At 47.7% G+C, this 21,133-nt stretch overlaps 5 protein-coding genes across 5 annotated transcripts in view; 2 read left to right on the plus strand and 3 right to left on the minus strand.

Annotated features, from left to right (window-relative positions):
- The window catches only part of ASPA (aspartoacylase), an 18,836-nt gene extending 12,142 nt beyond the window's left edge, over window positions 1-6,694 (minus strand). The window contains exons 1-2 of the mRNA XM_042442380.1: window positions 6,579-6,694; window positions 4,697-4,770 (exon numbers count right to left, since the gene is read on the minus strand). The gene's annotated coding sequence lies outside the window, so the exon portion shown is untranslated. The remainder of the gene's footprint in view (window positions 1-4,696; window positions 4,771-6,578) is intronic.
- The window catches only part of SPATA22 (spermatogenesis associated 22), a 9,092-nt gene extending 2,335 nt beyond the window's left edge, over window positions 1-6,757 (plus strand). Inside the window, exons 3-9 of the mRNA XM_042442599.1 lie at window positions 822-950; window positions 1,945-2,007; window positions 3,772-3,799; window positions 4,155-4,479; window positions 4,747-4,876; window positions 6,197-6,294; window positions 6,566-6,757. Coding sequence (XP_042298533.1) covers window positions 822-950; window positions 1,945-2,007; window positions 3,772-3,799; window positions 4,155-4,479; window positions 4,747-4,876; window positions 6,197-6,294; window positions 6,566-6,757 — 965 coding nt within the window. The remainder of the gene's footprint in view (window positions 1-821; window positions 951-1,944; window positions 2,008-3,771; window positions 3,800-4,154; window positions 4,480-4,746; window positions 4,877-6,196; window positions 6,295-6,565) is intronic.
- Window positions 1-21,133, minus strand: part of SHPK (sedoheptulokinase) — a 938,822-nt gene that overhangs the window by 125,934 nt on the left and 791,755 nt on the right. The window lies entirely within an intron of this gene.
- TMEM211 (transmembrane protein 211) overlaps window positions 9,650-21,133 on the minus strand; it is a 39,733-nt gene continuing 28,249 nt past the window's right edge. Inside the window, exon 3 of the mRNA XM_042442387.1 lies at window positions 9,650-11,257. Coding sequence (XP_042298321.1) covers window positions 11,031-11,257 — 227 coding nt within the window. The 3' untranslated portion in view covers window positions 9,650-11,030. The remainder of the gene's footprint in view (window positions 11,258-21,133) is intronic.
- On the plus strand, window positions 16,695-19,985 carry LOC121916840 (sodium/potassium-transporting ATPase subunit alpha-2-like). Its single transcript, XM_042442353.1, has one exon. The coding sequence runs from the start codon at window positions 17,278-17,280 to the stop codon at window positions 19,876-19,878; it is 2,601 nt and encodes an 866-aa protein (XP_042298287.1). The 5' UTR covers window positions 16,695-17,277; the 3' UTR covers window positions 19,879-19,985.

Below are 21,133 nucleotides of genomic sequence, written 5' to 3' on the forward strand. Positions count from 1 at the left end.
ATAATAATAATAATAATAATAATAATAATAATAATAATAATAATAATAATTTTTCATTTATATATTTCCTTTCCAAAGGATCAGTATTGCATTGGTACGGAATTAATATTGCATTGGCATGGAATTTGGAAATTATTAAGTTTTCCAACAAATTCATCATGATGGGTCATTAGGAATAATAATAATATAGATTTATTGGATATAGATTTATAAAACGACTCCAGGCTCACTTATTGTTTAGAATATTTGCTTTACTTTCATATATATATATAGACATACATACATACTGGAATTACTCAATGAAATAGCAGTGTAAAACAAAGAGTTCAAGGCAGGGTCCAGTCTTTTCTGGATATTGTTGGAGATCCATTAATAAACCAATTAATCATAGAATCATAGAGTTGGAAGAGACTGCAAGGGCCATCCAGTCCAGCCTCATTCTCCTAAACATGCCTTTGTTTGCGCAACGCCGCTTTAACGGTCATGGCTCCATCCTACAGGAATCCTAGGATCTGCAATTCGTTGCGGCACAACAGGGAAGGTTAAAATACCTTGCAAAACTACAATGTCCAGAATTCCCTAGCGTTGAGATATGGCGGTTAAAGCGGTGCCACACTGGATTATTTCTGCAGTGCGGAAGCAACCTTAGATGCTGGACCTGTTTTGACTTAAACATGGATTCGGACGTGGCGGCTTTCAGCCATCCCTGCTCAGAAATGTCACCTTTACAGTGGATTTGCAGACTAAGGATGCATGTGTAGGTACTACTAAAGGTTTACCAGTTTATTAACTCTCCGTTATGTCACAATTTCCAATTTTAGGCTGTCTTCCCGTTCCGTTGTTCAACCAGAGGAAGAGGACCAGGCAGCCGCTCACTTCGAACCCTCTTAAAAATGATCCAAGTGCCAACAGCACAGCCGATAATTTTGATTTTTCTTCCATGCTCGCAGGTAAACAGATGCAAACATTGGGTAGTTTCTTCATCCAGCCTTACCTGCCTATAGTCCTTTTGCTGGAACACATACATTAAAAACCGCACGCTCTTTTCTACCTATTGCACCGCGCATTTCTGGAAGTCATTGAATGCCAATCATGGTAAAATTATCTCGACGGATAAAAAAATTGCCCGTAGTAGCAGGCTTACTTTCTTGTCTTATTGAATTAAGGAGAAGGTTGGCATTTCGACGCCAACTCCGAAGAACTCTGCTCTTTCTCTTTCGGTTGACATCCGAGGCCCCATGGGCTGGTTACTGGAAAGAACATTTCTAGTGCGCCACACAAGAGATATCTGTCATTTCTTATATGCTTGAAAAGGCTACTATGCAGAATTCTGCCGGATTAATTATCGTAATGATATAACAATAATTAATCCTTTAATTCTGGTCAAAGGGTGGGGTGGGGAAACGGACTTAGCGGGGGAACTCCACCTTTCAACCGCGTATGCTTTTAAAATGCTGTCGTCGAAAAATGGTAATGTCTAATAGCGTGACCATATTTTATATATATATATATATATATATTATATGCTTACCCAGCTTTTTGTAGCATGCATTCTGCTTACCCAGAATAGGAAACAATACATTATACTGACATAGCTTATAAACCATTACATGGAAGAGCGCAGTCTAGATGGGCTATTGCCATGTTCAGAAGCAATATCGTTCCGGCTTCCGAACGCTGAAGATATGTTCTTGGTCCATACCTTCTTGTGAACAGTGAACGTATAGACTCTTGCATCTGCTAAAGCGACAGCGTTTACCAAAATGTTGTTTAAAATGTCACAGGAACAAAATTGCGAAAAAGACTTAGGCGACTGCGCTGCCTTTAAGCCTTAGAAGACTGCAATAAGAGATCTAGAGTTGGAAGGGATCATGCCAGATTGCAAAAGATGGCAAAAAAACTTGATGTTAACTAACAGTTCCTTTGTTTGTTTGACTTTTAAAGATTGTGGATGGGAAACAACAACGCTTGAACCGACTCAGTCACAGAAACAACAGGCATTGGGTTGTAAGGGGGGGGGGACTAAAAACAAAATACATTCATTCCTCCCATATTTGCAGATTTGATTTTGCAGATTTGATTATTAAGATCTGATTAATATGTTCTCTCTAGGTTCTCTGCCAGTGCAACTCTGTGGTCATGAAAGACCTAGGGATTCCTAGAGAGAATCCTTACTAGGCATTTGTAGCTCCTCCAGCGCAATTCTCTATGGTCAGTGTCTGTCGGGACGTTGACCACGAGTTGCCACTGGAGGACCTGAGATTCCTAGAGAGGCACTCTACTAGGCCTTTGTAGCTCCTCCCATTGCAGTTCTAGGTCAGTGTCTGTCGGACGTTGACCACAGAGTTGCCCTGGAGAATCTAGAGATTCCTGAGAGGATCACTTACTAGGCCTTTGTAGCTCCTCCATTGCAGTTCTATGGTCAGTGTCTGTCGGACGTTGACCACAGAGTTGCCTGGAGACCTAGAGTTCCTAGAGAGAGTACACTCTACTAGGCCTTTGTAGCTCCTCCATTGCAGTTCTATGGTCAGTGTCTGTCGGACGTTGCCACAGAGTTGCCCTGGAGGACCTAGAGATTCCTAGAGAGGTCACTCTTACTAGGCCTTTGTAGCTCCTCCATGCAGTTCTATGGTCAGTGTCTGTCGGACGTTGACACAGAGTTGCCCTGGAGGACTAGAGATTCCTAGAGAGGCACTCTACTAGGCCTTTGTAGCTCCTCCACTGCAGTTCTATGGTCAGTGTCTGTCGGACGTTGACCACAGAGTTGCCTGGAGGACCTAGAGTTCCTAGAGGGTACACTTCTACTAGGCCTTTGTAGCTCCTCCATGCAGTTCTATGGTCGTGTCTGTCGGACGTTGACCACAGAGTTGCCCTGGAGGACCTAGAGATTCCTGAGGAGGACACTCTACTAGGCCTTTGTAGCTCCTCCACTGCAGTTCTATGGTCGTGTCTGTCGGACGTTGACCACAGAGTTGCCCTGGAGGACCTAGAGATTCCTAGAGAGGACATCTACTAGCCTTTGTAGCTCCTCCATCTGCAGTCTTGGTTCAGTGTCTGTCGGAGTTGACCACAGAGTTGCCTGGAGGACTAGAGATTCCTAGAGAGGACACTTACTAGGCCTTTGTAGCTCCTCCATGCAGTTCTATGGTCAGTGTCTGTCGGACGTTGACCACAGAGTGCCCTGGAGGATCTAGAGATTCCTAGAGAGGTCACTTACTAGCCTTTGTAGCTCTCCATTGCAGTTCTATGGTCAGTGTCTGTCGGACGTTGACCACAGAGTTGCCTGGAGGACCTAGAGATCCTAAAGGACACTCTACTAGGCCTTTGTAGCTCCTCCATGCAGTTCTATGGTCAGTGTCTGTCGGACGTTGCCACAGAGTTGCCCTGGAGGACCTAGAGATTCCTGAGAGAGGCTCTACTAGGTCTTTGTAGCTCCTCCACGCACGTTCTTGGTCAGTGTCTTTCAGGACGTTGACCACAGAGTTGCCCTGGGAGGTCTAGAGATTCCTAGAGAGGAAACTCTACTAGGTCTTGTAGCTCCTCCAGCAGTTCTATGAGTCAGTGTCTTTTGGACGTTGACCACCGAGTCACACTGGAGGACCTAGAGATCCTAGAGGGTGACCTCTCAGGTATAAAAACATGGTGTTTTTGTTATTTGTAGATAAATTTATCTACATGGGACAGCTATGATTGTCCAAGCTCCTCTTCTTCTCCATTGTATAATGATAACCTCTGAAACCAAATCCTCCTCCTCTTCTGCCTTCTCTTAAGACATGAAATCCGTCAAAGGCCACTATCTGTGCCACCGACTGGAGGAGAGCTGAACACCTGGAGGGTTGGTAGGACATCCCAAAATATGTGTCTGCTACAAGTGAGGTCTATGTACTGTTTGCATTGCAACAAAAAAGAGGCAGCGTGAATGCTTACTTCTCTGAGATCCTACCTTTGGTGAAACATGGATCCTTTGTTGTCCTGAGTTTGATCAATGAAATGTTGGAGGGAGGTATGGGATTCAGTGCCTTTCAGCTTCCAGAAAACCAGTGGACATTTGGCATGTACACCTCTCAACGTTAGATAGATGTACTTTAGATAGTGTGTCTGTGTGTAGATTTTGAGTTATAGATGATCAAGCCCTATGAACTATTTTGATGCAGAGTGGAGGACAATGACTTCAATGCCAACACTTGGAAAAGAAACGACTCTTCGGCTTTCGGAAGAGGAACAGGAAACAGACAGAGTTCACAATATGAGAACTGGAAGGGGAGCGGACCGACGCAAGTGAAACTTGCTGGTAACCGACAAGCATCACAACAGAGTGGCAACAGGGCAGGAGCGATGGAGAAAAGCAAGTCCTCCACGTCCGCCATGCTGAGAGGACCACAGCCGCAGAGCATGCCGTATTCATTTCAGCGCAACCCTTGCCAACCGAAGGCTCACGAGGAAACAGACAATCCGACTCCAGATGACAAAATGATCCAGGTAAAACTTATATGCACATCTACATTTTGTCCTTTCTGGGCCTTGCGTATCCTAAGGATGCTGAACTCACAATGTGACTCGGCTCACTTCAGAGCGCAAAGCTGAGACTCCGTTGTATATCCATCCCCGGGTATTACAAAAACAAGGTACGGCATAGTAGAACAACAAGTACAGTGTGGAAAAAACAAAGAATTCACATAGCTAAGTGTGCACTCACCTGAATCTAAACGGTCTTTTCCATCTTTTTCATCTGCCTCCTTCCGACAGAAAGGGCCAGCGCATGCCGCCAGACTGAAAGAGAAAGATTATTCCCTCAGAATCCTCTCCGCCGTCATCGAAAGTATGAAACACTGGAGCCAGTATGCTGACAAAACCCCATTGTTGTTTGAGGTTTTGGGTACGTACAGTTGCGTTTCTGTTTGTGCCGCCGTTGTCGCACATAGAAGAATAGTGGTGCTCTTTCCCGCAGGAAAGACAATGGACGCCTATGGCATCTCTGGCAACGCTCTCTGCACTCTGAGTAAGTGGCAGTTCTGGGTAGAAGCCCACAATAGAGGAGCACTGAATTGCAATTAGGAATTGACCAAATTCACAACTGTCTACCTTAGAGAGAGTGTGGTTTGCACAAGGGATTCCATGGCCGAGCGGGGATTCGAACCATCATCTTCTAGAGTCCTACTCCAGTACTCAAACCCTACTCCAGTGCTCAAATCACTACGCTGCACTGGCCTTCATGGTGGGAAAAGCTTTTTAATGAGCAGAAGCGGATTTCAGATTTTGAACGCATCTACTTTGACTTACATTTGTTTTCCATACCTGGTCCTAAGCATGTTCCTAAGTGTGTGTCTGTGTTGTAAATATGAATGTGGGAGAAACAGAACCAGTCCTAATAAAACCACGTCAGATGAACCTTGTCTTTGTAAAATCCACTCTGGAACAGCCTAGTAAGAAGACATCCTCGGAGGACCAACGTGATTTAGGACGGTCATTACATATTTGGTGGGCAGCCATACTTGTGACACTCACCTGTGGAAAAGGCATGCTCTTCTCCTTTCTCCTTGTGGCCGACGGCTGCTAGCTTAGAAGGCTTTCAAAGCAGATTAGACAAATGAGCTGCATTAGCAACCATGACAATTAAGCATGTGCCATAATTTTATCTCCAAACGTGGGATTCAGGAGCCAAATAAGAGGGAAGAGCTGCTATTGTCCTTTCGCCCAGAGAGTTAATTTCTTTGAAGCGTGTAGCTTGCTATTGGCTGAAATACAACACTAAACAGAACCTGACTTTGCCGTGATGGAGAATGCAGTGTTTGGGGTATATTGATAGTGTTTGGGGTATATTCATCTCGGCTCACCGACCAAAGGTATAGCCACACTACACTGTTAAAAGTGCTTTGATTCCACTTTAATTGCCATGGCTCCATCACATGGAATGCTGGGCTTTGTAGTTTGTATGCTCCAAAGGGCGGGGAAACTAGTGGCGCATTGGAGGGCTGCATTCGAGAGGGAATGGAAGGAAGTCCCAATATCAAAACTGGACGTCAAAGCACCCAACTTGACCGTTCTTAGCAGTTCCCTGTATCCCTACCAGCCATACTAGATTAGATTGTGCCATCTTTAAAAGCCAACCAAGCAGAGCTTTGCAAAATACTGAGCCCCCAAATCCCTTAAGAAAATGTGTTTAGCACCGTGTCGCATCTTTCTGCCCCATGTGCAGGTGTGCTGGATTCTGCGGTTACCCCTGGGCCTTATGGTGCCAAGACTTTCCTTTTGAGAGATGGGAAAGAGAGCGTGCCGTGTGCCTTCTATGAAATTGTAAGTATAGCATTTCCCCACATTTATTCAGGCATGCTGGAAAAGTTCCCATTTGTATTATAATGTATATATATTTAAAAGTATGGAATCAGCATGTGCCCATATAGCCCTCCCCTGTATACCTTTGGCTAACTAGTTGGGTATAGTGTCCTAATGAGATCCAACCGATCAGCCTGTGTTCATCCAATGTTGTTCAATGCTACAATGCTAAACCAAAGGGTAAGGAAATGGAAGGAAGTAACATTTCCCCCCCTTTTTTCTTCAACCACAGGATCGGGACCTACCGAGATTGATCCGAGGCCGGGTCCACCGCTGCATGGGGAACTACGACGCCAAAAGGAAGGTCTTCCGGTGCGTCTCGGTGCGGCCCGCCACCGCAAACGAAGAGCAAACGTTCCAGGATTTCGTCAGGGTCGCCGACCTCGAAATGGGCAAGTACGTAAAAACGAGCAACGAAGTTTAGGCACGTTACGTTGCCGGTCTGACAAAGGAGAAAGGCTCATCCCTCTCTGTGCCTCGGGGAGCGTTCAAGTGAAATGTCTGTAAGGCTTCTACGGTTCTAGTGCCGCTATTGTCCTTGTTCTGTGCTTTCTGAAAATAAACTAGTTTCCATTACAGTTTCAATACAGGGAGTTTAATATTTTTTCCATCAATTGAAATGACCGCAACCGATTAGGATGAGGACATACTCTGTTTGTTTTGAGGCCTCAGATAAAGATTATTGGGGGATTCTGTGGACTGCAGGTCCAGGAAAGTGACTTTTCCAAGCTGGCTCATGAACACAACTCTTCCAAAGCTTTAGAGCAGTGTTTCCCAAACCTTGGTCCTTTTGGACTTCAGCTCCAAGAAGCCCCAGCTATCTGGGCCAGCATTCTGGAATCATGGGAGCCGAAGTCCAAAACATCTTGAAGACCAGCTTTTGGAAACAGAGGCTATATCCCTGTTTCTGAGACCTCCAGAAAACCCTAGTCTTTTTGGAGACATTGGGAAGAAACAGAGGCACAAAGCTGCTGAAAACGCAACCCCAAGGAGAAGGAATATCCCCAAGAACAAAATGCAAAGCATACCCAAAGTGATTTCTTGGCAATCTTTAAAGAAAAACGCAACTGCTAGATTGGTCCCTTGCGCCAGTTATTGCTGAAGAGTGGAACTTGAAGCCATTTCCCCGCATTTCGAACGCCTGCCGCCACTTGGTTCAAATCAAATAACTAATTACGCGACTCTCTCAAATGGATTAGACGCGATCGCAAAATCAATCGCCAATTCCAAACAATCCCCTCTCCACTTATTCAGTGCGTCCTCTAAGAAATTACTCTCTAGTGAGCGACTTAAGGGGAAAAAGATCGAAAATATTAGCCACGTATTTCGTTCCGCAAATGCTCTACGAAAGGGTTTTAATTGTGAATTTAATCAGAGTCAACACTCATTTTAAACGGAACGGAACCAGACGCGCCAAAGCCAAGACTAACTAGGCTTTGGGACTAACCAGGCTCCCAAATTTCTAGCACCGCAGTCACTAAAAACGTCAGCGGAGCATTTAGAAATCCAGAGAAAAGGGGTGGAAAGGTGAGCAAAGGAATGGAGCAAACAGAAGAGTCCCAGGTATGAACTCTTTCCATTCTCTCCTTCTCTGCGATGCAAAAAAATATAGGGGCTTAAGGAAAATATCACTGGGAGTATCTACTCTGTAGAAATAATGCAGTTTGACACCATTTTAACCGCTGTGGATCCATCCTACAGAATGCTGGGATTGGTAGTTTGGTGAGGCACCAGCACTCCTTGGCAGAGAAGATGAAAGACCTTGTAAAACTACAGATCTCAGGATACCAAAACCTACCACCGAGTATTACTTTGCAAACCCAAGAGGTAAAAGAAACTCACCTGAAACCAGGCTTCCCAAATCCGCACTAGCCACGTTTGGCCATCTCTTCCCCTTCTCTGTTTTCTCCTCCGCGAAGGCAACGCTTTCGCCAAACGGCGCCAAACGCGAAAGCAAACGCCATCGACAGCACGAACCGCTTTATTATAATACAGTGTTGGCAAGTCATAAAATCCACACTTGGAAATCATGGGAAGCATATTTCCTTCGACAAAGTCAAATACAAAGGATAGTCTAAAAAAAGGACCCACTTTGACAAAAATACAGAAACCACAGCCATGGAAAATACAACTTTCAGTTACACATAAAATTTATATATATTATATATATATATATATATATATATATAGCTTTTGAATAAAACTTGAACCTGAATCGATGGTTTCAAAAAGAAAGGACTTATTATTCACAACGCAGTCTTAATTATTGTTTTAAAGGGATTTCTCATAGTGTCTTAATATGACTTTGCAGGCTCTAGATTCGATAATGTACAACAGTTTTGCAAATCTGGATCCCCCCCCAAAGGTACAGTACTTTTATCTTTGACTTTAAAGGTCACATTACGCCTATCCATATCTACATTACCAACGGTTGCTAAAAACCGAGATCTCCGCACCAAAAAACCATGTGCGGAAAGGCATTAAGAAGAGGAAAACCACTTGTCGAAATTGCATATACGAGGCAAAACCGTACCTGAGAAAGGCACAAATGGGGAGAAACGCGCATAAGGCTGGTTGTGACTTTGCCTACAATTTGTTTTCTCCCCCTTCGGTGGATGGAAGGAGCCAAATTTAAGCGTGGAACATCTTCTCAGCCCTGAAACTAAAGTCGGAAGAGTGAGAAAACGGATGAGGATGAAATGGACGCATTCATCCATCCCTCGTTGAAATGTCTGAAGAGGCAGCGTTTGGGGAAACTGGCCAAGCAGTCGCTCCCCTTAGTTCCCGGAAACCGGAAACCCTAATCTTAATCCGCCTTGAGTCCCCTTATTGGGAGAAAGGCAGGATATGGAAGAACAAAATAAATAACCCAATAAATAAATCCTGCTTAAAGGGCTTGAAGTTACTGAACGCCAGACGGATGTCTTTTCAATGACACACACGCAAAAGATGGGATGCGGCCATTGAGGACCAAATTGCTTTTTCTGCTCGGTTTAAGGCAAATTGTGTTGTGGCAGCTCTTACCGACCCGAGTTCTTCCTTCATCTAGTCCAGCGCTTCCCAAACTCGGGTCTTCCAGATGTTCTGGACTTCAGCTCCCAGCATTGCTGACCATTGGGCTTCCGGGAGCTGAAGTCCAAAACACCTGGAGGACCAAAGTTTGGGAATCACTGATCTAGTCCAATCCCATCCCTATAGGAAGCCAGCCCATAAAACCATAGAGCAGTGATGGCGAACTTATGGCACGCGTGCCAGAGGTGGCACTCAGAGCCCTCTCTGTGGGCACATGTGCCATCGTCCCAGCACAGAGTTTACCAGAGTTTGTTACTAGAAAGCCAGAGGGACATGGCACTTTGCAATAAACAAGTGGGTTTTGGGTTGCAGTTTGGGCACTCGGCCTCCAAAAGGTTCACCATCACTGCCATAGAGTTTGAAGAACACAAGTCCACAGGATTCAAAGGGACCTCCAAGGGTCCCCAGCCGCTACTGAGACCCACCCGACAAAGTCATAGCGTCTAAAGGGACCCCAAAGGCCATATAGTCCAACTCTGTCCCTACTGGGATCCACCACAGAGAGCCATAGACCTCTTGCACTATACAGGTTGGTCATGCCATTGATCTCTAACTCCACAAATGGCTCTTTCCCCCTTTGCAATCCTCTTTGCGGGTTATCGAGAGAATGATAAGAAGTAACCACAACCATTTTCTCCTAATGTCATAAGGATGCTATGCAAGAATGGATCTTTATACCAGGAAGGAGAACCTGAATTGGGGAGGAGGCAAATTAATATCTCCCATTGGGACTAGCGGATGTTGGGGACCAGTGATTGATCCAATGGGGCTCTGAATGGCAACTGAAAGATGGCCCAGCTTCGCGCATCCTAAGTGTGGAAGGAGAAGGAGGAGCATTCTGGGTTGGCGCATGCTAGCGGCCATTGAGAGCATGGCTAGTTGGCGAAAGGGCTCAAGATACCTCCATGGCCCACGTTCGTCCCACGCGACGGTACAAAACCAGACCTACAACGTTGCCACGCGCCTCCTGACACATTGAACCAAAGCGTCACAATGCGTCACCTGTATTGTGACACAAAAAGCACCAAAAAATTTAAATTCAAATGACAGCAACACACTTGACAGTAGAAAAAGGTCCCCCTGCGCATGGCGCTCAAGGATGGCGCGCACGGATCGGACAAACGAAAGCGTTAAAAAGGAAGACACCCCTTTCTTTTGTAAAACTAAATGTGCAAACGCCTCCTTCCGTAGTTTTAAAATCTCATCGCTCACCGGCGAAAAGCTACGAAACAAGTCCAGGCGTCGAATCGCGGAGATACAAAAGTGAATCCAGGTTTTAAAAAAGATGATGATGATTGGAGACTACACAAACACACACACACACACACACACACACAAAGAAATTGGGAGGTAGACAGATCTTTTGAGGATAAAATCCAGAGCTCTTTCTCTTCCTTCCTTCCTTTTGAGGCCTTCAAACCACGAGACGCGTTCCAGGCAGTGCGTTCGCCGCTCGGCACATTTCCCGCCCATCGGGAGCGGTGAGTTTTTCAAGCGTACATGGAAGACTCGCCGATGCGCTTTGGGTCTCTGGGGAGCAATTCTGATACTCCTCGGCTCTCATTCCTTACGGCCGCGAAGGGATTCTCGGCAGTCAATCCACTTCAGGCAGCGCTGAGGAAATACTATAAAATGGTGGGTATCGGAGTCGGCGAGGCCTGCTCTTTGGGCGCGTATTTTGCGAAGAAGGGCAGAAAGACCGAGAGCATGACGCCCACGATCGCCAACATGTACCCCCAACCGATTTGGCAGTCGCCCGCGTAGTAGATGCCGGCGTCCTCGCAGCGTCTCCTCACCGCCTCGGAAGAAAGGCCGAAAGGGTAGACCAAAAGCCCGGATCCCATGATGAACACTGAGTGAGAAAAGACAGCAAAGGAAGAGAAGGGAAAAAGAAGTCAGTATCTGTTTAAAAACCCATGTCCCACAAAATGCTTCAAGTCTCCATTCAGGATATGCTTATAAATGCAACCTTTGACATAAGGAAAATATAAGTACATGATAACCTATGAGAAAGAGATTGTGTCTCATCCCTAGCTCTGTCAAACCATCCTTCCAGGGCTGGCAAAACCCGCGTCTCGCAATGAGAGATTCATGTAACAGCCCAGAACGGATGAGCGTCACCTTTCTTGGGGTGGCTTCGGCCTCCCTCTTTTTGACTCCCTCCATTTGTTTTGTTGCAACCCTCTCTTCATTCCTCCCTTCCAAAACCCATTAAGAACCTTTTCCTCCAGTCCTTCAACCGGCGGCTGGAAAAAAGCATGCGTCAGCTGGAAGATGGTTTATGGCCCAAGCCCAGAGCATCAATTTCCCAGAGAAGGTCACCTTTTTTATCCCTGCTTTCTAATCTTCCCGACTTTGGGAGGCGGGAGAGTGTCGGTTCCCTTCGCCGTGGTTTACGGGCTTCGCTTACCCAAAGCGTACAGCAGCCGAGTGTTTCCGATAGGCGCAACCTTCTCCCAGATGAATGATAACCTGGCTGCAAAAACAACCGTTCCTGGTTGAAATTGGGCAGGAACAGTTAAGTCCCAAGTCTTTGGTTTCTGATTCACCAGAATACAGTAGATGGACGGTTATGTACAATACAGTGTGTCTAGTCTAGAGGAAGGGAAACCCCTGGGTTGTGGGCCAAGTCTATGGGCCACTGAGCCTTCAATATGGCTACTAGATGATGCCATGAAAAGGGGAAGAGTCAGGAGCTGGGGGTCTCTGAAGTTGGGGAACCAGATGGATCTATCATCCATCATCCCCGGGAAAGTGATATGGACCTTCCACACCAAAACAGTTCTTTACTACTCTATTCTGACTGCTAGAAATTTTCCAGCAGCTCAGGGCATGAGGTCTTCTTTACCCCACTCTGAACTACAACTCCCATCATCCCACACCATAAAAAAAAGAAGAGAGAGCGCACAGTTCAACACGCACCAGCAAAGTTTTTATCCAACACTAACAACATGCTCAAGACAGTCAGCGTGGTGCAATGGTTTGAGGGTTGGACTATGGCTCCGGAGACCAGGGTTCGATTCCCAGCTCAACCATGAAACCCACTGAGTGTCTATGGGCAAGAAGTCACACTCTCTCAGCCTCAGAGGAAGGCCATGGCAAACCTCCAGTGAACAAATCTTGCCAAGAAAACTCCACAATAGGTTTACCTTAGGTTTGCCGTAAGTCAAATGACTTGCCCTTGTGGTCTTTTCCAAATCTACGATTCTATGAACAACAATAGTCTTCAAGGGCTGGCCCCAGGTTTGACACCCTGCAGCAGCCTAAGCTAAAATGTCAGTGAGGCATGATGCATGGGTCGCAGCGAGGGAGAGTCGATGCTGCAGTTCAGGCAAGCACTTCAAGGTGGTGCTAGATATCAAGACTTGGCAACCTCAGCATTTCGGGAATCGAACGCCACTACTGTGCCCTGGCGCGCACTGCCAAGGAAGCCCAAGTGCAAGGGGAATACAGCCACCTCCTCACCAAAGGAAGGAAAGAGATAAGAGGAGTGGAGTCCACATTTGAGCCTTGCACCTCCAAGAGGAATGGGGAAAGAAGAGCCCTCTGCCAAAAGAAGGTGGCTTACTTCAAAATGGAGGATGCCCATAGCGTGTATCTGTCCAATATTTATGCCAAGGGGGCAAAGTGTGTTTCTCCAGCCCTTGGACCCTCCAGACTCCCCAAACCATCCTTCTTCTGGTCACAACCAAGAGAGGGATGAACTGCTCTTATGTATTTATTTGATCAATCATTCGATTGATTGATTGATTGATTGATTATCTCAGCTTTCTCATAGGGCCCAAGGTAGTTTGGGCCTTCAAGCTGCCAAAGTCTTCTTTTTAAAAAACCAATTACATGTTGTAAACTGCTCAGAGAGGGCTTTGCTCCACCACGAAGCAGTACAGAAACATAAAGGCATATACAATTTAGATATTTCCTTCCTTTTCGTTGTCTCTTTTTGCCCCACTCCTTAAATTTTCCCCTATAAGGACTTATTCCTTTCTGGCTGAATTTCGGTGGCAGCCGTCCCAGAAGTTCTTGGAAAGCAATGCTGACACCTTCCCGAGAGAACGGACAACGACGTCAATCCTCCTCGGCTTCTCTTTCCGAATCCTCCCTCCAGACCATGGATGCCACGCACAAAATGCAACAAATGTAGGGGATAAATGACCAAACCGGTGGGTTTTACTAGGGGTGTGCCGCTTGTTTCAAACTCGCTCCAAGGTGCGCCTCTGGATGAACCTGCAGGACATTCTGGGTAGGCTTTGTGAACACATACCTTGCCCAAAGCAACTTCATCCCATCCGAAAGGCCATCTTTCCCTATACTGAATTTTAAGATCTCCAGAGAAGGACTCCGCTTTCCTCTACAGTCCCTCTCAAAATGGCGGCAAGAAGACGGGATACAGTTGCTATTTTAAGAGGGACTGCAGAAGGAAACAGAGGCAGGGATAATATGACATTCTGAGCTGTTTGCGGGATATTTTCACACAGTTTTAGGTATAAGGGGGTCTTGGAGGACAAACGTTGCCTGAAAATTGGATCAAACCTTTTGAAAAACAGAACGATTGCAAGGATTTGTTGTCGTTGTCGTCGTTGCGTGCCTTCAAGTCATGTCCGACTCAAGGCAAACCTATCATTGGAGTTTCTTCAGAGGGGGTTTGCCATGGCCATCCTCTAAGGCTGAGAGAGTGTGACTTGCCCACCATTTAGTGGCCAAGAAAGTAAGGTCCAGGGTCCGCAATGTGCTCACCACAGCCTTAAAGGGTAGAACTGATGCTCAGTGTCCTTCAACCACCAAGAATAGACTCTTTCGCATCACTGCATATATATATTCTCCTTCCTAAAGAGCTCAGCTCCTTAGACATTTATGCATTTAAAAAGAGCCACCTCTAGCGAGAAAAATAAAATCCCAAACTAATCGGCTCCCTTATCTCCGAAAGAAACAGGTCGATCTCAAGGACAGACGTATTATTGCTTTCTTACATATATAGAACCAGACAGCTGTGGGTTGTAAATTTATCTCCGAGAGAAGAAGGGGGAAACATCTCTCAGGAATGAATTGAGATCAAGGGGGGAGAGGGACGTCTTACATTTCCAAGAAACGTCTTTAAAAGGCAGCACAATTGCGTCCGCTTTTTAAAAAAACGATTATTGTTCTTCAGCGGAGTTCGGCTTTTGAATCGGGGCGGCGATAACCAAAATCCTTGTTATTAAAAAATAAGCGAAACGCGACATCACTTCGGCGCAGCGCAATCTCCGAACGTCGGGAAGGTCGAAACGTTTCCGAGAAAAATGCAAATGGAGCTTTAAAGATCTCTCGCCGTTTTCCCACGAGGCTCATCCTACAAGTCGGGCTTGAAAGAGCCTATATCTGTGCCGATTTCTCTCGAATCCGGTCGCCTTTTTGGACTGGCACAGAGGCGTTAAAGACGAGGACCCTCTCGGGAAGGAAACATGGCCATCCTAATCCAGCATTTAGGATTTCAGAAGACGATTCGGGAGAATTCAAGACAGAAAGGCTAAGGTGGCCATTTCATAGTTGTGGCCTTACAATGACTCCACAAGTTTGTGGATTTTGGATGTTGTGGATTTTGGATGGCCCCTGAATCTACGATAGAAGATAGAGAACCACTTGACAAACTCCGTCAACACAAACGGAGACTTAACTCTATTTTTCTGTGGTCTTTTTTGCTTTTCGGGCGACTCGATGGAGGTTTGTCAATGGGTTTAACACACAGAGAAGCGCTTCCACTCAAGCAGTGAATACAAAAATGGGCGCGGAAGGCCTCGATCCTCCTCCGCAGGGCTGGCGGTGAGGATTTACAGACTGGGAAAAAGACAATTTGTCTCTCCGCAAAAGAGATCCAAGATTCATGAAGAACTGCAACCAGAAGGATGAACAATCCATCTGCATAAAAGCTAAATCCAGCACCAGGGATAGCTCCCTGGAAAGAAAGACTCTTTTGACCCACAGAAATTGACTGGCAAAGTATAGCATCATCCCAAATCCACCAAGACAGCCATACCTTTTACTGGGCCAACCGAAATGCACATTACAACACGTTGCAAGCTTTCGAAACCCCAAGCTTTCGGAACAATAGAGGAGGAAGAAAGGAAACAAACCTCTTTTCCGTACAGCTTTTATGTCTGCATTTTATTTTCTGTGACTCTTTAGTGACTCGTTGTTGTGCGTCGTCTAGTTGTATAGGGTTTTTGTGTGGTTTACCCTCCACATTCACTAGGGTCAGGGGCGCAGGGCCCCCGTGAAAGTGGGAAAACCACAAACTATAAAATAAAAACTGGTATTTTTAAACCTGTGACAACACCTTTCTGGGAATCTCTAGGTCCTCCAGCGCAACTCTATGATCGACATCTGCCAGACGTTGATCATAGAATTGTGCTGGAGGACCTACAAATGCCTAGAGAGGTCTTCCCTCTAGCAACCACCAAGTCCTCCAGCATGACTTCTGACCACAGAGTTGCGTTGGAGGAACTAGATATTCCTAGAGCGAACATATGAACCAGATCCTTGAATAATCAAAGCCGCAAACGTGGAAGGCTGACTGTATAAGCATTTTACATCCTATTTTTAAATATACATCACTTCGGCTGCCTTAGAAGGAGCCATGGGAGTTAAAGTGGTATCAAACTACATTATTTCTACAGTGCAGATGCACTCTGGGTCTCAGGCCCTCTGCCGGGGCTTAACTAATGAACGAAGGCAAAGGAAGGTTCAAGTCCTCATGGTTCATCGTCACAGTTGGATTTTAAAGCTAATGTGCCTTATACAAAGTTGGGCTATTATTCTACATCTAGCCAAGTCCCGTCTACACAGACTATCAGCAGCCCTCCAGGGTTTCAGGCAAAGGACCTTTCTCCACTCGGCCTTTGGATGCTGAGACCTGAACTCGGAACCTTTTGTATGCAAAAGAGGTCCCCCATCACTCAACTATGAGCCTCTTGCAATTCACATGAAAAATCAACTTTGTTGTCAATAGGGCATTAAGCATGGAAAAGGGGGGGGGGGACTCCGTTGCTAGGGCAGGGATCCCCAGTTGGTTGCTAGGAGGCATGACATCACTAAAAGAGGTGGGTCTGGGTTGCTAGGAGACCAAAGCTTGGTCGGTTGCTAGGACTCTGGCTTCTCATTCCTTCTAGGAAGCGGGTCGGTTTGGGTCTCTTAAGGGAGACCTTGATCTGGCTTGTGTGCACCTTTTCCTGAACTTGGGGGGGGGGGGGGGATCTTTGGGGGGCTCTTTGGGGGGTCCTTCTCCCCTTCCCCTCCTTCTCCTGGTACCTCTTTCCCCAAACCACCCATCCCTCACCTCCTCATCCTACACCCTTTGCCCCCCAAAGCCACAGCAGATACCACCAAGAAGTAAACCCTGAGGAGAAAGGGCTGAGGGAAGGTGCCCCATTGCCGCCATGGGGGGCAAGAAACCCTCCCTCTTCTCCAACGGCTTTGCCCCCCTGCTGTTTCAAGAAAATCGCCGATAAACCCGGGGAGGACATAGAAGACCTGAAGAAGGAAGTGTACATCAATGACCACAAGCTCTCGCTGGAAGAGATATCCGCGAAGTACAAGGTGGACTTGACGACGGGTCTCACCAAAGCCGATGCGGAGGCCATTTTGGCCCGGGACGGCCCCAACGCCCTGACGCCTCCCCCGACCACGCCAGAGTGGGTGAAATTCTGCCGCCAGCTCTTTGGGGGCTTCTCTATCCTGCTGTGGATCGGGGCAATCCTCTGCTTCTTGGCCTACACCATCGAGGAGCTACTTGGGGAAGAGGCCCTCAAAGACAATCTCTACCTGGGCATCGTGTTGTCCGGGGTGGTGGTGGTGACGGGCTGCTTCTCCTACTACCAGGAAGCCAAAAGCTCCAAGATCATGGAGTCCTTCAAGCACATGGTCCCGCAACAAGCCCTGGTCATCCGGGACGGCAAGAAGATGCAGATCAATGTCGAGAAAGTGGTGGCAGGGGACTTGGTGGAGGTGAAAGGGGGGGACCGGATCCCCGCCGATTTACGGATCATCTCGGCCAGCGGCTGCAAGGTGGACAACTCCTCCCTCACCGGGGAGTCGGAGCCGCAGTCCCGCTCCGCGGATTTCACCAACGAGAACCCGCTGGAGACGCGCAATATTTGCTTCTTCTCAACCAACTGCGTGGAAGGAACGGCCCGAGGTGTCGTCATCTTAACGGGAGACCGTACGGTGATGGGACGCATTGCCTCCTTGGCATCCGGCCTGGAGGAGGGTGCCACCCCCATTGCCCGGGAGATTGAGCACTTCATCCACATCATCACTAGCGTTGCTGTCTTCCTCGGCGTGACCTTCTTCATCTTGGCCCTTCTTCTCGGTTACCACTGGCTGGAAGCTATCGTCTTCTTGATCGGCATAATCGTGGCTAACGTCCCCGAAGGGCTCCTGGCCACCGTCACTGTCTGCCTGACCCTCACGGCCAAACGCATGGCACGCAAGAACTGCCTGGTGAAGAACTTGGAGGCCGTGGAGACGCTGGGCTCCACCTCCACTATCTGCTCCGACAAAACGGGCACCCTGACCCAGAACCGCATGACTGTCGCCCACATGTGGTTTGACAACCAGATCCATGCCGCTGACACCTCTGAAGAGCAAGCTGGGACAATGGTGATGGAGAAGCGCTCGCCCACTTGGGTAGCCCTCACTCGCATCGCTGCGCTGTGTAACAGGGCAGACTTCAAAGCTGGGCAGGAGGACATGCCCATTACAAAGAGGGACACCACGGGGGATGCTTCCGAGTCTGCACTCCTCAAATGTGTCGAGTTATCCTGTGGGTCCGTGGTAACCATGCGAGAGAAGAACCCCAAAGTGGCAGAGATTCCCTTCAACTCCACCAACAAGTACCAGCTCTCCATCCACGAAGCCGAAGATAAACCCAAAGGCCACATCCTGGTGATGAAAGGGGCACCGGAAAGGATCCTCGATCTCTGCTCCACCATCTTGATGCAAGGGAAGGAAGTCAACCTGGACAAGAAGATGCAGGAAGCCTATCAGAGAGCTTATGATGAGCTGGGAGGGCTAGGCGAGAGGGTGCTGGGCTTCTGCCACTTGTACCTCCCTGAGCGGCAATTCCCCCGAAATTTCAAGTTTGACACAGAGAAAGTCAACTTTCCCATCAGTAAACTCTGCTTCGTGGGTCTAATTTCCCTGATCGACCCGCCTCGTGCTGCCGTGCCGGATGCTGTCGGGAAATGTCGGAGTGCCGGGATCAAGGTGATCATGGTTACCGGGGACCACCCAATCACTGCCAAAGCCATTGCCAAGGGAGTGGGCATCATCTCCGAGGGGTCCGAGACAGTAGAGGATATCGCATTGCGGCTTGGTATCCCCGTCAGCGAGGTGGACCCAAGAGAAGCCAAGGCTTGCGTCATTCATGGTTCCGAACTCAAGGAGATGAGCTCCGAGCATCTGGACGAGATCCTGAGGAACCACGCCGAGATTGTCTTCGCCCGCACCTCCCCACAACAGAAACTCATTATCGTGGAAGGGTGCCAGCGTCAGGGAGCCATAGTGGCTGTGACGGGCGATGGGGTAAACGATTCCCCCGCGCTCAAGAAGGCCGACATTGGCATCGCTATGGGCATCGCCGGCTCAGATGTCTCCAAGCAAGCCGCCGACATGATCTTACTTGATGACAACTTTGCCTCCATCGTGACGGGCGTGGAGGAAGGACGGCTGATCTTCGACAACCTCAAGAAGTCCATTGCCTACACCTTGACTAGCAACATCCCGGAGATCTCTCCTTTCCTGCTCTTTATCATCTTCAGCATCCCGCTGCCCTTGGGCACCATCACCATCCTGTGCATCGACCTGGGGACGGACATGGTGCCCGCCATCTCCCTGGCCTATGAGAAGGCGGAGAGCGATATCATGAAGAGGAAGCCGCGCAACCCCAGGACGGACAAGCTGGTCAACGAGCGGCTCATCGGCATGGCCTACGGGCAGATTGGCATGATGCAAGCCCTGGCTGGCTTCTTCACTTACTTCGTGATCATGGCTGAAAATGGATTCCTGCCCCTCTTCTTGCTGGGGATCCGCCTGGATTGGGACAACCGCTCCAAGAACGACCTGGAGGACAGCTACGGTCAGCAGTGGACCTACGAGCAGCGCAAGGTGATCGAATTCACCTGCCACACGGCCTTCTTCATCAGCATTGTGGTGGTCCAATGGGCGGATCTGATCATCTGCAAGACCCGGAAGCTTTCCCTCTACCACCAGGGCATGAGGAACAGGATTCTCATCTTCGGCCTCATCGAGGAGACAACCTTGGCCGCCTTCCTCTCATACTGTCCCGGCATGGAGGTTGCTCTGCGCATGTATCCGCTCCGGGTCCTGTGGTGGTTTTGCGCCTTCCCGTTCAGCCTGCTGATTTTCATCTACGACGAAATCCGAAAGTTCATCCTCCGTAAGCATCCAGGCGGCTGGGTAGAGAAGGAGACTTACTACTGACCCATCCACCCAAGCATCCCACGTTTGCTAACTTTGCTGGGCATCCTTGGCCAGTTTTGTTTTAATTCCAATGGAGTGTTCTCTTTGGGCCCCAAAAATGTTGTCTAAGAAGGAGGGGTGCTATTCAAACACATTAAATAAATTAATAGTTTTGAAGCAGAGGAGTCTGAAGTGTATTTTTCTTCCCCGTCTTTCCATGATTCCTTTCGACTTAGTTTATCAGCCTGTAAAAGGGAAAGGGAAATCCCAAAGAACTAGGATAAATCATTGCCAATTCACCAAAAAACAAGAACAAATCTTGGCCAGAAATCCCTGGGAGAGGGTTGGCCTGGGTTGGAGTCGACCTGAAGGCACACAACAACGACAATTCCTAAAAGAGAGCTATGCAAAGCCACATGTGTTTTGCAGAGTTTTAATCCACAAAAGTAACTTTAACAAGCTCTGGTCTAAAAATACAGGGAGCAAAGGAGAGAGAGAGAGAATAAGCAATTTCTTAAAGCTCAGCAGACCATAAATACGCCTTGAAAGCCATTTCCAGTCATCTCCCAAAGCCTGGGCTTGCACTAAATTTACCCATCTACAGGGAAAACAAGCCCTAGATGGAAGCAACCGGGAAAAGGAGGCAGAACGCCTAGAAGCAAATAAAACAATCACAAGGAACAGGGGCTCCAAGGAGAAGGAATTCCCTCCAAGGAGCTCACTTGCAACATTGCACTTCTCCCATAGCATCCCTTCCAGCCGTCCCAATTGCACAGGGACAGGTCCAGTTCTCCTCTGCCATCCCACCATTGCCCTTCCCAGTCGGCTCAGGCAAAAGCAAAAGGCCGCAGCAACTCCCCGCTTGTGTTTTCTCCCTCGTCAATAACATTTGTGCCAACTTGTCCCGGTTTTCACATGAGAAATGCTGGAGGGTAGGCAACAGGGAGTACAAAGACATCTACTTACCGGCAACCGGAGGCTGGGATGGGACAGGACTAGTCGCTTTATTTTTGCAAAGCAGGAGGCACTAAGGGCTGTTGCAAGTTAGGACCTGATGACTGTGGCCAGTCTCAGTATGCATATCCCTCTCTGCGTCCTAACCTACCTCACAGGGCTGTTGTAAGGCCAGTCTCAGAGTCTCTCTGAGTCTGGCCTACCTCAGAGGGTTGTCGGGAGGATAAAGAAAGAAGAGGGGAAGTCATGTACAACACACCGCCTTGAGCTCAGCATATAAAAGCATGATTTTTCATTGCTGTTGCATGCCTTCAAATCCTTT

The sequence above is a fragment of the Sceloporus undulatus genome, chromosome 11 (assembly GCF_019175285.1).
Source record: "Sceloporus undulatus isolate JIND9_A2432 ecotype Alabama chromosome 11, SceUnd_v1.1, whole genome shotgun sequence".
Classification (NCBI taxonomy): Eukaryota; Metazoa; Chordata; class Lepidosauria; order Squamata; family Phrynosomatidae; genus Sceloporus; species Sceloporus undulatus.